At 50.9% G+C, this 14,138-nt stretch overlaps 2 protein-coding genes across 2 annotated transcripts; one reads left to right on the top strand and one right to left on the bottom strand.

Annotated features, from left to right (window-relative positions):
* Positions 1 to 1,005: 1,005 nt before the first annotated feature.
* LOC141476116 (C-type lectin domain family 2 member E-like) lies at positions 1,006 to 2,506 on the top strand. Its single transcript, XM_074164718.1, has 5 exons — positions 1,006 to 1,048; positions 1,392 to 1,484; positions 1,590 to 1,765; positions 1,863 to 1,966; positions 2,371 to 2,506. The coding sequence occupies exons 1-5, from the start codon at positions 1,006 to 1,008 to the stop codon at positions 2,504 to 2,506; spliced, it is 552 nt and encodes a 183-aa protein (XP_074020819.1).
* Positions 2,507 to 3,774: 1,268 nt separating this feature from the next.
* On the bottom strand, positions 3,775 to 7,318 carry LOC141476051 (killer cell lectin-like receptor subfamily F member 1). The gene is made up of 6 exons (XM_074164677.1): positions 7,219 to 7,318; positions 6,462 to 6,551; positions 5,529 to 5,696; positions 5,038 to 5,198; positions 4,503 to 4,618; positions 3,775 to 3,898 (listed from the first exon to the last, which is right to left on the bottom strand). The coding sequence occupies exons 1-6, from the start codon at positions 7,316 to 7,318 to the stop codon at positions 3,775 to 3,777; spliced, it is 759 nt and encodes a 252-aa protein (XP_074020778.1).
* Between the last annotated feature and the right edge of the window lie 6,820 nt (positions 7,319 to 14,138).

Here is a 14,138-nt window from a genome sequence, read left to right on the forward strand (position 1 = left end):
GCAGTGCAGTTTATTTCAGCAACAGATATAAAGGTTCTTATGGTTTGCCGGTGATAAATACACTGTCTGCAAAGCACGTGCAAGTAAAAATATTGATAATGGTACAAAGCGTGCGACAAAGTTCCAAACAATACAGCCTGGCTCTAAATGTCACAGGTAACCCTCTAGGGAGATTTCTAAGTTCCCCGAGGAAGCACTCGGCACAGTCTAAGTCTTACCCACAGGCGTCCCTATGTGGGGGAAGAAAGGCTCAGCCCCTTGACTGGTCCCGGGAGTCAGAGGCAGTCTGTGATGGGGTCCTCCCTGACTTGTTCATGATGGTGCCTTCCCCAATATCCCCCCTTTCTTGGGCTATTTTTATATTATTTTTTACCTTCAAGGTGGAGTTTGAGTGACTCTAGTCATAAACACCTTTAAATACCTTTATTATGATTGGTGTAAAATTCTCTCGCCTTGCATTTAAAGGTAGAGTTTACAAAAAATTCAGGGCGCAGACTCGAGGAGGAGTGGTCGCACCTTGGAGGCGGGCAGCCTTTGGGCTGGAGGTGTGTTTTTGTATTATAATGACATTATAATGAGCAAAGTTCACACAAAGGACAGCATTTCATCAAAATTTGACAGACTGTTGGCTCAGGGTAGCAAGCATGCCGCTTATCACTTCCATAGGATCACTTTGTTCCCGTTCTGCTGTGTAATCACAGAGCTTGGCCGTGGAATCTTCACTCCACTCCATCCTCCGTGTTGCTTTTGCAAGCAATATTGTTCAGGGAGTCATAGATGTAGCGGATTCCTCGCATACCAGCTGCTGCTGTGTTCCACCCTGGAAACGTTTCGATTTTATACCTTTCCTTAATGTGTGAACAATGCTATATTTTTAATAAAATTTTTATTTTAGGAATTATTCCACACCTGGGAGGAAGAAAATACTAATTTCGCACAGAATAACCTCACAGTGTTAAAAGTAACTCCCTTCATTCTTGCTTTTGGGCAGGCAAACACTCGCCCATGACAATACCATCGCAGCAGAGAACGGTGGACGAAGGGACCAGTAAGCACTGGTTTTGTGTTGGGGACAGTTTTTTGCAGGTCGTGGTGGGGTTTAATGTCCCCCGGGCAGTTAAAATTGAATTAAAATAGGCTGTGGTGAGGGGGGAGGAGGCCCAAGCTGTGGGACTGGTGGTTGAGGGTGGGATGGAGAGGATGGAGGGAGGTTGGGGAGCCCTAAAAATCCTTGGAAGCTGATAAAAGCAGCCCCCAAAACTGAGCCTCCCCCCCTCCCACGGCTTTGTGGCGGTATTTTAAGGTGCTGAAGGCACCACGGGGCCAGGTTAGAAGAGCCTGGGGGCTGCTCTTCAAGAGGCCGTGCCTCTTCCATGCCTATTTGTCCCCAGATTTTAGCCTCAAGTGCCTTAAAGAAAAGAAGGTCCCCATTGGGGTCACCCTGGTGGTGGTGGCATTGCTTCTCACCATCATCGCCCTGGCGGGTAAGTGGCTGAGGATGGAGGTGTCTCCATCACCCAAATCTTCTCCTCCCCCGGAGAAAACCCACTGGCTTAAAGTCACCAGGGACGTGTTTTGTTTATTTCCAGTTAAAAAATGCCCCTCCTGCCCCTCTCCCCTTCTTCTCAGCTGCCGGGAAAAGGGGATCGGGCTTGGGGAGAAGTGTTTTTACTTCGTGGAGGAGGAAGGAGATTGGAACGGGAGCGAGAGCTCTTGTCTTGCTCTTGGAGCCCATTTGGCCACCATCGACACCTGGGAAGAGCTGGTAAATGAGAAATCCCCGAGGAACTGGGGTGTCCACAGCTTCGGGGAAGGAGATTTGGAGTTTATATAAACGATGCTTCTTTTTTATTCCCCTCCAGCGTTTCCTCCTGCGCTTCGGGACTTCCTTGCACTATTGGATTGGCCTCTGGAGGGAAGGTTCTGGGCCTTGGAAATGGTTTAATGGGTCTCTCTACAACAATTTGTACGTCCTCAACTTCTTCTGGAGGGTGTAACCATGTCCTGGGCTCAGGGTCAGGAATTCAATGCGAAAAGATAAATATATATACATTTAATGAGGTGGGAGCATTTAAACACCGGTTTTCCTTGAGCTAATCCACAGTCCATGGATTTGTGCGATGCAGGTGCTGGCAGGGGGTTGAGGACATCCCTGGATGAACCCCCCAGGGACCAAGCAACTGAAACTATTCCCCTTTTGTGGAGCAGGAGGCAGTTTTTATTCTCTGTGGGGTGGGTTGTTTGCTGGAAAGGGTGGTCCCTGCTCCTCCCAGCACTGTTAACCCCTGTGGGAGATGCTCAGATGCTGATCTGAGGCTGACACTGACCCATGTCCTTTCCTTAGAGGTTTTTTTTGCTGTTTTGGAGCAGGTTCGATGTCCGGGGCACGGGACAATGTGCTTATGTCAATCGTGACGGGATCAGCAGCGACTGGTGCTCCCAGATGAAATATTCCGTCTGCAGCCAACTGCAAAAACACCCCGTCAGGATCCAGAATTTCACCTGAAACCTCCCCCTCTGCAGAGGAGATCAACCACGAGCTGCTATTAACCCTCCCCCACATAGCACTGAGTGTCCAGCCACCAAACGGCTGCTCTGGGCTGTGTTTTGGCATATGTCCCACATGACATACTGGTCTCAAAACTGGAAAGACATGGATATGATGGATGGACCATTCAGTGGATCAGGAACTGGCTGGATGGTGACACTCAAAGGATTGTGGTCAACAGCTCCATGTCCAAGTGGAGGCCAGTGATGAGTGGTGTTCCTCCATCGGTGACCAGTGCTGTTCATCCATCGTTGTTGGAGACATGGACAGTGGTATTGAGGGCACCCTCAGGAATTTTGCCAATGACACCAACCTGAGTGGGGCGGTGACACGCTGGAGGGATGGGGCCTGTCCTGAGGGTCTTGGAAAGATGGGACCGTGTGAAACCTCATGAAGTTCAACCAGGTCGAGTGCAAGGTCCTGCACGTGGGTCGGGGCAATTCCAGGCACAAATCAAGGTTGGGTGGAGAATGGCTGAAGGGCAGCTGTGAGGAGAAGGACTTGGGGGTGTTGGTGGATGAGAAGCTCAACTGAGCCAGCAACGTGCTCACATCCCAGGAAGCCACCGGCAACCTGGGCTCTATCAAAAGAAGTGTGGCCAGCAGGGAGCTGAGGGCGTTTCTGCCCCTCTGCTCCGCTCTCATGAGACCCCACCTGGAGTCCTGTGTCCAGCTCTGGAGTCCTCAGCACAGGAAGGACATGGACCTGTTGAAGCAGAGCCAGAGGAGGCCATGGAGATGCTGGGAGGGCTGGAGCCCCTCTGCTGGGAGGACAGGCTGCGAGAGTTGGGGGGGGGTTCAGCCTGCAGAAGAGAAGGCTCTGGGGTGACCTGAGAGCCCCTTCCAGTCCCTAAAGGGGCTCCAGGAAAGCTGGGGAGGGACTCTTGATCAGGGAGGGGAGCCATAGGATTTAGGGGGAATGGTTTTAAGCTGAAAGAGGGGAGATTGAGATGCAATGTCAGGAAGAAATTCTTTGCTGTGAGGGTGGTGAGAGCCTGGCCCAGGTTGCCCAGAGAAGCGGTGGCTGCCGCATCCCTGGAGGAGTTCAAGGCCAGGTTGGACAGGGCTTTGAGCAACCTGGTCTGGTGGGAGGTGTCCCTGCCCAGGGCCGGGGGTGGAACTGGACGGTCTTTAAGGTCCCTTCCAACCCAAACCATCCTGTGATCTTGGGGAATTGCCCGACGCTGAGTTTATCCAGTTGAAACTTCATGGCCTTTCTCTCTGCCCTTAAATCTCGGTGGCTTCTTTCTGGCAAATCCAGTACAAGGGGGTGCTGCAGATGTGGGATCTCAGCCGACCCCTCCCAATCGCCCCACAAGCATTGTCCTTCTTGGGACCCACCACGGGAGACCTAAAAACAGAGCGATGCCGATGGGCCCCTGGCGTCCTGCGCTTGGACGCTGCCTTCCCACCAACGTATTTTTCTCTTTAGAGTGTTTTTCCCCCTAAAAACCCCTGAATTGGGTCAGCCGTTGTCAGGTCAGCTGCAAGTGGGGGAATATACCACCATTTCCCCTCTTTGTCAGGGAAGCAGAAGTGTTGGGGCAGCCTGTGCCCCCCCAAAACTTATTCCTTCTGCCCCAAACCCAAAAATTATATGTGTGTAATACTTGGTCTAATAAATACTTTCTTTACCAGAAGCTGCTTTTTTTCTATATACATTGTGGTGAAAAATATTACCATTGGGGCATTTTGTTGTTTTTTAAGGGGTTGAAATTTCCCCACCTTTGCACTTTGTAAAATAAGAATAAAGGGTTAAATGACTTTTTCCTCTCTTCTCCCCATTTAGCGGAGACCGGACCCGCGTTGCTGTGGTTTAATTCGTCGCTGCTGGTTCTGGAGGGATTTTTGGGGAGCAGCCAAGGTCTGTGATGAGCATGAGGCTGGGAACTATTCCCCCTGGGATGTGGTCATCGTGATCCCCCCAGAGAAGCAGACCCAGGGAGAACACTCACAAGGCTTTCTGTAAAGGGGACCCATCCTTCCACGTCCACTCAGTCTCTCTCCCCAGGTGAATCCTCAGCCCCATCCAGGCCACGGAGGCGTTTCCCATCATCTCCCCGATGAAAGCCTGGGAGAGGAGGGATGGAGTCTCAGAGCCTCATCCTGCCCCGGGGGGATCTGGGCTGGGATGAGTTTGGCACATCCCAGTTGCAGACTGGGAGCTGGAGAGGCCGGGGAGTGCTTTGAAAGAGGGAGGGATTGTGGTCTGGAGGTGATGGGCAGCATTTTTGGCGGTGAGAGAGGAGCCTGGAAGCTCATGAATGGGGCAGTGTGGTTTTGCCCATCTTTAATCTCCTCCAAATTCACATTTCTGAGGGTTTTTTCCCCCAAAAATGCTGCCTGGCAGCGCTTTGCAAGCCCAGAAGGAAAGCTCAGCTCCAGGCTGGGAGTTGTGTGGCTTTTTGTAGAGAGCAAAGCTTTAAGAAACAATAATAAAAAAGCCAAATGCAGGAGGAACGCTGGAGCCTTTCCCCACCAGTTACTTACCTTCTCCTCCAGGCTCTCCAGTATGACCAGTTGAGCTCCCTTGCGCTGACAGTTTTCTGCCGCCATCTCCCAGGCTTCAGTTTTGGTGGAAACCCAGTAGCACTTGGCTGCGAAGGGCTGCCAGCCCGCAGGACAGAGCCAGCAAGCCCCAGGGCCTGCGGCAGAGGAGGAGTGTGAGCCCTCCTTCATCCCCTGGAGGCTCTTCCTGCTCTTTGAGCACCTCCAGGTGCATTTTTGGGGGGAGACGGGCTGGAAAGATCCCCCCCAGTGTGGGGAGAAAGGAGGAGGAGCAACAGAGCGAGATGGTGAGGGCATGGGAGAGGATGATGTGGATGGGGAAAGAATTGGGGAGATTTTGGCGTTGTTTTCCCCAATGTTCCTCATCTTGTTGCTCCTCTCTCTCATGTGGAAAGGGGACAACAACCCTCCCACACCCCTTAATGAGGTGGGGGGGCTCCATTTGCACCCCAAAAGGTGGTGCTGAGCTGTGGTACCTGCTGTGGGGTGGCTTCCCAGCTGGCAGAGTCGCTGTCGGAGCTGGTGCTGGAAGCAATGGAGGGAGCATTTGATCTCCGGGATGTCCCGTGGTCTGGGGTCAGGCAGGCAGGTTGCCCAGGAGCACGGGGCTGTGTCCTGCCTCAGGACGGGGCCATTTCCACCTGAAATGGGGATGGGTTTGACCCACGGCATCGTGGTGAGAGCAGAGGGTGAAATCCTGGGGCAAAGCAGCCCTTGCAGATGGAACAAGGTGCTGCCTGGGGACAGGAGTCTTTAGGGGGGACCTGTGGGGTCTTTCAAGCTCCATCCCAAGCATAAATCCAGACCAGGAAGAGAATGGCTGGAGAGGAGCCCTGAGGAGAGGGACTTGGGAGTGTTTGTGGATGAGAAGCTCCACATGAGCAGGCAATGTGCACTGATAGCCCAAAAAGCCACCGGCAACCTTGGCTGCATCCCCAGCAGGGTGAGGGGGGGGGATTCTGCCTCTCTGCTCCACTCTGGGGCCATCAGAAGGACACGGACTTGTTGGAACGGGGCCAGAGGAGGCCATAGAGATGCTTCCAGGGCTGGTGCCCCTCTGCTATGGGGCCAGGCTGAGAGGGTTGGGGGTGTTCGGCCTGGAGATGAGGCAGGAGGGGTGGAATGAGATGGTCTTTAAGGTTCCTTCTCACCCAAACCATTTATGATCAGGGTGGAGAGAGGGACCTGTATGAGGAGAGGCTCTAAAAACATAAAAACCAGTGTCCATGGGGGAAGTGGTCGCAGCTTTTCCCCCTCTCACCCATCGAGAGCAGCCATTGCCAGGGGCAGAATTTGCCCAGGAGCTGCTCTCTGTGAGAAATACAGGAGAAATATGCTCCATCGCAGAAATCGGATGGATTTGGGGAGATTTTTACCTGTTTCAGATGATGGACCCCACCACTCACTGCCTTGCTGCAGCAGCCACACCACGACCCCTGCCAGGACCCCTGTCCCGACCCATCCAGCTCCCATCAGCAGCCAGTACCACCAAGGACCTGTAATGGGACCCAGACTGGGAAAAGAGGAGGAAACAGCTCTTCTGTGGGCTTTTCCTCCTTTTTTAACACCCTTTTTTCAGCGGACAAGTCCCCCCATGTCGCTCTGCTCAGTGAGAAAACCTTTCAAGCGTCTGGAGGAGTGACGGAGCAGAGAAAACCCACAAACCATGTTTCCTGCTTGACTAGGGAAGCCACGACGAGCAAAGCCTTGGGGCTGGGAGCTCCATTCCTCTCTTGGTGCTCCCCTGAGAAGGGAAGGGACCCAAATCCAAGCTCTTGGGATGCTCCAAAGATGGGGAGAAGCCGCTTGGCAAATAAAGGGGGGCACATGAAGCCCTGCATGGAGGGGTGGGGTGTCCTTGGGGGCTGGCTGTATTTTTTTCCCCCCAATTTCCAAGAAAATCAGGCTGTGGAAAAGAAATCTGCTTGTGCCATGCTCTGCCCCAGGCTGGAGATGGGCGCTCAAGGGCTGAGGGTTGGGTTTTGGCCACCGACAGCTCAGGAAAAGGATGGAAACAGATGGAAAAGGATGGAAAATCCTTTTCTCCCTGTGCTTTGCTGGTGTCCAGCGGCATCAGGGACATCAGCTCCCCCAAAGCCCCCATCCATCGCAGAAATCCCTCCAGGCCAGGAGGAGGAGGACCCACTGAGTAAATTCACTTACCGGGACGCTTCCTGCGGCCACTGGGACCGGAATGCAGTGGCCTATCTGGCTCAGCATAGATGTTGGTCAATGCCGCGACTGGTCCCTGCCCTTGTGGCATTAAATTCCCTGCGGAGACCCACGGCGGGGTTTTGTCTTTGGAGTTGCAGGTAAAAACCCTCCCTGGCTTCACTCTGCTCTTGCACCCCGCTGCAGCTACCCACAAAGAGCCGTTTCCGTCACCAACGCTGCTATTTTTTAAGGTGTTTTGGGCCAATAAAGGTGCCTCTACTGGGGAGAGCAGCCTCCTCCTCCTCCTGTTAGCAGAGCAGTGCTGTCACTAGCATGGACTACTATATATATACTATATATATATATTGGGGTTTTTTATTTCCTACCTGTTTTAACCAGCAGGAAAGAGCACAGATGTGATGTGCCCACAACTTTCTGGTTACCAGTTAATTTTGGGGGTGTATTTTAGCAGCTCTTTGGGTTTTAGTGCTGCTCCCACCCCCATGGCAGAAAGGGCAGAAAAACAGAGCAGGAAACACAAAACTTGTTGCATTTGGCTACAAAAAAAAAAAAAAAAAAAAAAAAAAATCACTTATTCTGTTTGTCAAGAGTTGAGTTTTCAGGAGATCCAGGTGATTCATGCTCCTGCAAGTGCTCAAAAGGCAGCATTAAAATTCCCCTCTGGGAAAGGGGGTGACAAAAAAAACAGAGATGCTCCCCAAAAAAATAAAGGATGGGATGTAACCGCTTCCTGAGGAGGATTTTGCTTTCAGAGGGGGATCGGTGGCTCTAAGAGCTGGGTCTCTTGGTTGAGCCGTGTGTGTGTGTGTGTGTGTGTGATATATCCCCCTGCAGCTGCCCATGTTTTTCTGGTTTTGGCGGAAAACCCCAAATTCCCAGGAAATGAACCCAAGCTGGGGGTGAAGGTGGCTGCTGGAAACCGCTGAAAACGGGTAAGTGCAAAGCTGGAGGAACCCTTTTTTTTGGATAAATCTCCCAAAAAAGCAGAGACTTCTTCCCAGTTGCCCCCTTTTCCAAGTTGAATTTGAGCAATCAACCATGAAGTGGGGGGACAGCCCAAGGGACATGGTGGAAAATTAAACGGCATTTAGGGGACTCCTTTTCCATGAACGAAAAAAAAATCCTCAAATTCCCATTCCGAGAGAATTGCTTATTTTAGCGTCCCAGTAACGAGAGAAACTTAAAAATGGAACCTCTGTTCCCACGTTTGCTTTTAGATCTACCAGAGGCTGAGCCCTGAAATCTGATTATTTTTACTGGAATTATTTTCTTGGCCGGTTGGGGGGAGATTGGAGCGATTCCCTTTCAGGGCTCCCCATTGTTTGGTGTATAATTATTAGGATTAATCAGCGTTGGATGTTTCTGGAGCTCCCCCACACCTCAGGCTCAAAGCATTGAACCTTTTAATGTAAAAAATGGGGAAAAGAGGGAACTGGAGGCACCTCCCTACAATGATAAAGGCAACAGGGGTCCCTATGGACAGTCATGGGAAGCCCAGCTGATAATCTGGGGAGAAACAGCTCCAAAATCCATATTTTTTAGATGACCTTGAGTGTTTTTTCTTGGTTTTTAAGGTTGCTTTGAGGTCAAACCCCTAAGTTGGGGGGTTTGGGTGCTCTCTGCACATCTCCCTCCATCCCCGGTGGCTTCGTCATCCGGAGTCATGCTAATTGCTGCGGTTCTTCTCTCCTTTTCCGCCTTTGGGGGTTGGAGAAGTAAAACCTTGGGGGGGAGGGGAGGAGGAAGACATTAATTAATTACCTCCAAGCATTTTGCAGGGAAAACTAATGGAATTTGACCCGATTTGGGGGTTTTTGTCACCCACCCCTCCCAAGGTGAGAGCCAGGAGGCAGCAGCCACCCAGACAGTGCCGAGGATGCTCAGCCTCTCCACCACTTGCAAGCTGGTATCTGCAAGCTGGGGTACAGGTATTAAAAAACGGGTGAAAAAATCAGGATTTTGGTAGTGAAACAAGACTTTGTGGCAGGATCTGCCTCACTGTGGGCTCGGCTGCTCTCTGACTTTGCTTTTGTGGGTTGTAGCACTGTGAAAACACTCCCCATTGCTGTAAAAGGTCAGTGGTTTGGCACTTTCTGTGCGTCTGACGCAAGATGTAGCCGCTCAACACCTCTTTTTATCAGGAAAAAACCCCAAACTATGAAAAAAATCAACCCCCAAATACCTGTCTGTCCCTGGCTGCAGCTCACTGTGCTTTTGTGGTTTTCAGTTTGCTGGTTTTCTCAAAAAACATCCCCCTCATGGCAAACTTCTGCTGCTGAAGCTCCGTGTTTCTGTTCTGCTGCCACATTAAAACCAAACCAGAGTGGAATTTACTTCCTTTTTTCTCCCTCCCTGACCTTTCTCCTGGTTTTCTTTTTGCTCTTTTTCATCCCATAATTTAGCACTTGTTTTTTCTCCCTATTTCACCATTTTCCTCTCCCGTTAGCGCCGCTTCTCCCCTTCACTCCATCCTCTCCCTACCTCTAAATGGGTCTAAATGTGTTTTATTTAATTTTTTCCTCTTTCCTAGGTTCCCTCTGCTCACGGATGGGTTGACGTGCCCCAAGCCAACCCCTCTGGGGCTCACACCACCACCAGGCAGGTCCCTGCATCCTCGTCCTGCACCTCCCGGGGGACCAGGGCACTGTTGGGTTGGGAGGGTGAAAAAAAGGTGGTTTTGAGTATTCTGTCACTAGGAAAGTGTGGAGCCCCGAGGTTTGTGGGGCGATGAGAGACGTTCCCAGAGAGAGTGAGAACAAGCAACATGTTTTCCCTCCTGCCGCCTTGGGTGTGGGAGCAACCCCCAGACACAATCTTACCCCCCTGCCTTTATTTTCTCTTCCTGAAAGCTTAATCTTCTCTTTCTGTGCGCTTACTGTTAAATGACACTGTGAAAGTAAATTGTGCTAAAAGAGGGGAAAAAGCTCTTCATTAGAGTGCAGGTGTTCAGAAGAAATAGACTTTGCTTTTGTGAAAAGGGCTTTATGCTTTTTCAGTCCATAGGTCTTTAAAATACCCTACAGTAGTGCTGGAAAACCTTCCTGAGACACTGGCATCTGCCCTCAAAGCCATCAAAGAAGAGACGTGGACAAACTGGGACAAAACAGCATCTTTTCTGTGTCTTTTCCAGGCCTCCCCATGAAGCACCAGCAGCCTTTAACTGGAGATGGCAGGTCCTGGGGTGGTTTTGGTGAGCTACTGGCTCAATAATGTCCTCTTTCTGTACCCTGGGGAGCCAGGAATCTCCTTCCAAAGGTCTCCCAGCCGTTGGTGGCGTCACCTGTTTTGGGGTTCTCGGCTGGAATGGGCGAGAGACCGTAAAACTCTGTGTCTCTGCACGTTCGCTGCAGCCAAAAGCACTCGTTGATCTACCCGTTCTTTTGGGCACCCCAAGAGTGAAACCATTTGGGGCAATCTCTTAACTCCCTGATTTTTCTATGTTAAACGAAACTTTGGGGAGAAAAAAAAATGATAAAATTTTATCATTTACAAACTGACTTGCGTTGTTTGAACTGCACCTGCAGGGATTTGTTCTAAATCTTTAAAAAAAGAGGTGACTGAATATTAAGGTGGTTTTTTACCCCTGATATATAGAGGGAGGGCTCTGAAGTACTTTATTTCTGCCTGGCTTTCCCTGGCGCGTTTCCCCGGCAGCATCTCCCTTGGCCCCGTGTCCCTCCTCGTTGGGCAGCACAGAAACACCCCCCTCCCCCAGTCAAATGATAACTGTGGGGTTTGGAGAGGGATCGTTTAATGGTACCGACTCACAGCTGCGCAAGTTAAATCAGTGCCAAAGGAAAGCCAAATTCTTTTATAGTAGAAGTATTTTATTGGCTGTATATAAACCTAACGCGAACCTTCTCAGGGCAAGGGAAGGGATGAGGCGTTTTCCAGCACCAGGCAGAAGGTTTGCTGTTTCACTCAGAACATGTTCAAAATCACATCAATTAGTCTTAATTCTGACTTTAAGTGTTGGGATGGCTCTGGCTTTTGCAGGCTGTGCTGTATTTCGTGCTGAGCTGTTTCCCCGGAATCCTCCAGTCGCTCAGCTCTTGTCCTGTCCCTCCCTCTGACGGAATTCCTCTGCTCTCTTCTGTGCTGTTTTTTTTAAGATGCTGAACTATAATTGGGGATTTGTGTTTTCCAGGTGCCTCGTTGTTGGCGTCTCGTGCTGCTCGATAGATGCCCCAGCCCAGGTTTGCAGCGGGTGGTAGAGCTCCCTTGAGGGGAAGGGGCCAGCCCTGGGTCTGGTCCTTTTGTGCCTTTTCTGGGCTCAATAAAATGATGGGGAGGAGTTGGGGGGTGATGACATCATTTGGGGCACTCCAATGTCACTGGGAGGGGTGATGATGCAGCAGAGAAGCAGGTGAGTGGGGCTGTCCCAAAAGAGGTGGGTCACAGCCCCCAAAATGGCTGAAAATTCACGAGGGGGGATTGAAAAATATTAAAACCTGTAGATACAGGTTTTGAAATAGAGAACAATCCCTCATTTATATACATATATTGAAAAACAATATTCATTTATGTATATAAAATGAGTTCAAAATGAAAACCTGTATCTCTAACCATTCTATGACTCTGTGATTCTGTATTATACAAAAGATTTTAGAATATAAAAAGCTTTTTTAATTGATTTATAAAAAGATATAATGTCAAAGTAGATGTCTAAGCAGACAGTCTAAATAGCTATTCGATGTGTTAATATCTAAGTCCGAGTAGAACTAAGCCTGAACAGATATTCTATATGTGTAAATAGATAGTGAATATTCCCTAAATATGTATATGCGTGTAAATAGATACAGAAGTGTAAATGCTTATTTTATATAAGGGTTTAAATGCAAAGGAAGCCTATTTATAGAAAGGATTTAGAAACTCGCTCCCCCTCCCTCCCCCCGATCTCTATTGAAGACATAAAAGTGCTTTCGAAAGCTGCCCCTTCCCCCTTTTCCCCTCTCAATTTGGGGCCGATTCCCCCAAAAGGGGACTTTCCCCCACGGGGCCACGCACACCGCGCTGGAGCCACTGCCACGGCACGAAAAATACTCTGAAACCCCTGATTCTGGGTCTGCACTGGGGAAAAAAACCCTCAATTTTTAGGGAAAAAAAATTCCCAGTTTGTTTCTCCCGGGAAAGCCAAATACACCCAGGTTTGTGCAGCCGGAAAGCAAAAAGAAAGTATTTCCTGCAGAAAAGCAGAAATCCCCAATGTTTCTGTCGTGGATAAGTCCCCGGCGGAGTTGTGGCTGTCACCCCCCTCGGCCCTGGTGCCCCGCGCAGAGCGATGCAGAGTCCCCGGGGCTCGTTCTGGGGCAAAAAAAACCCTGTTGTGCAGGTTTTTGGTGCCGAGGCGATGGCTGTCGCTGCCCGGGCTGCGAGCGGGGACAGGACCGAGAGCTGGAAGCCCTGCCCGCCGGTAAGTGGTTACGGCCACTGGCTGGAGTGAAGCGGGCTGAGAACGGTCACCGCTCATCACCCTAATGAGGGCTCAGAGCCTCAGAGGCTATCCCTCAGAGGGATAATTAAGGGTGTGCTGCCGCCCGGCGGCCAACGGCCGGTACTGCAGGTGTGGAGCCACAGTGTTCCCAATGTCCCCGAGATGTCCCTAACGTCCCTAGAGACGTTCCCAACACCTGAGATGTCCCCAACTCTTCCCAGCGTCTCCTGTACTGGTCATCCCGCTCCCGCTTATTCCCGGTGTCCCTCACACCGGTCGTTCTGCTCCTTCTTGTTGTGGTTTAACCCCAACCAGACCCATGCAACCGCTCTGTCACTCACCATCATCCTGCCACAAGAAGCAAAGACTCCGCTGCTAATTATGGCAAGACCGAGCCTGGGGACATTGGCTCAATAGAAAGAAACGAGGCAAAACCAGTCACTTTGCAAAGTTTTATGGTGATTAGTAATCATTAGTGTTGGTCGTCATGGTGTCCTGGGCCAGTAGAAGGAGACCCAGGATGGGAGAGGAGGGATGGAGGGTCACCAGCTCATTGGCATTGGTCATCATGGTGTCCTGGGCCAGTGGAGGGAGACCCAGGATGGGAGTGGTGGGAAGGGGGGCCAGCAGCTCTTCAGGAGTTTGCACGAGGGAAGGCAGGGAGACGTTTGGCCACGCAGCCCTTACAGTTTGGGATGACGCAGTCGAGAGCCTCTGGGTGGGGATTAGAGGATGGAAGACAAAGCAGATGGCACAGTGGGTGTCCACCACCCATCATCTGGAGCAGCAGCAGCAATTCAACATCATAATAAATCCACCTAAAATAGCCCCAAGCTGGGAAATTCCTTCCACATCCAGAAGTTTCTTCTGCTGCTGCAAATAAAGATGGTCTGGGATAAAGATGCTTCCACGCACGGAGCCAAAAATCCCGAACATAAGACAAAAGCTGCAGCCGCCTTCACCCAGCACCCAACTGGGAAAGGAATTGGATAAAGAAAAAGTTTTCTTCACAAAAGGATGAGGCAACATAGGAGGATGCCCATGGTGAGTACCCAGGCATTGCAAGGGGATCCGAGAGGATCCAAGGGGTTCAAAGAAGGGTTCTGAGGGCTTCTGAAGGGATCCAAGGGGGTCAGAGAGGATTCTGAGGGGGTCGGAAGGGGTTCAAAGGAGGTCAGAGGGGGTTCCAAGCAGGTCCAAGGTGGTCCAAGGGGCTCCAAGGGAGGCTCCAAGAGGGTTGAAGGGGTTGCAAGGGGATCTGAGGAGTTCCGAGGAGTTCCAAGGAGTTCCAAGGGGTTCCAAGTAGGTGTAAGGTGATCCAAGGCAGTAAAAGAGGGCACAAGGGGTTCAAGGGTGTTCCAAGGGGTTCCAAGGAGATCCAAGGGGTTTAAGGGGTCCAAGGGGCCCAAGGGGATACCAGAGGGTTGAAGGGGATCAAGGGGTTCCAAGGGGGCTGAAGGGGTTCCAAGAGGTT

The sequence above is a fragment of the Numenius arquata genome, chromosome 28 (assembly GCF_964106895.1).
Source record: "Numenius arquata chromosome 28, bNumArq3.hap1.1, whole genome shotgun sequence".
Taxonomy (NCBI): Eukaryota; Metazoa; Chordata; class Aves; order Charadriiformes; family Scolopacidae; genus Numenius; species Numenius arquata.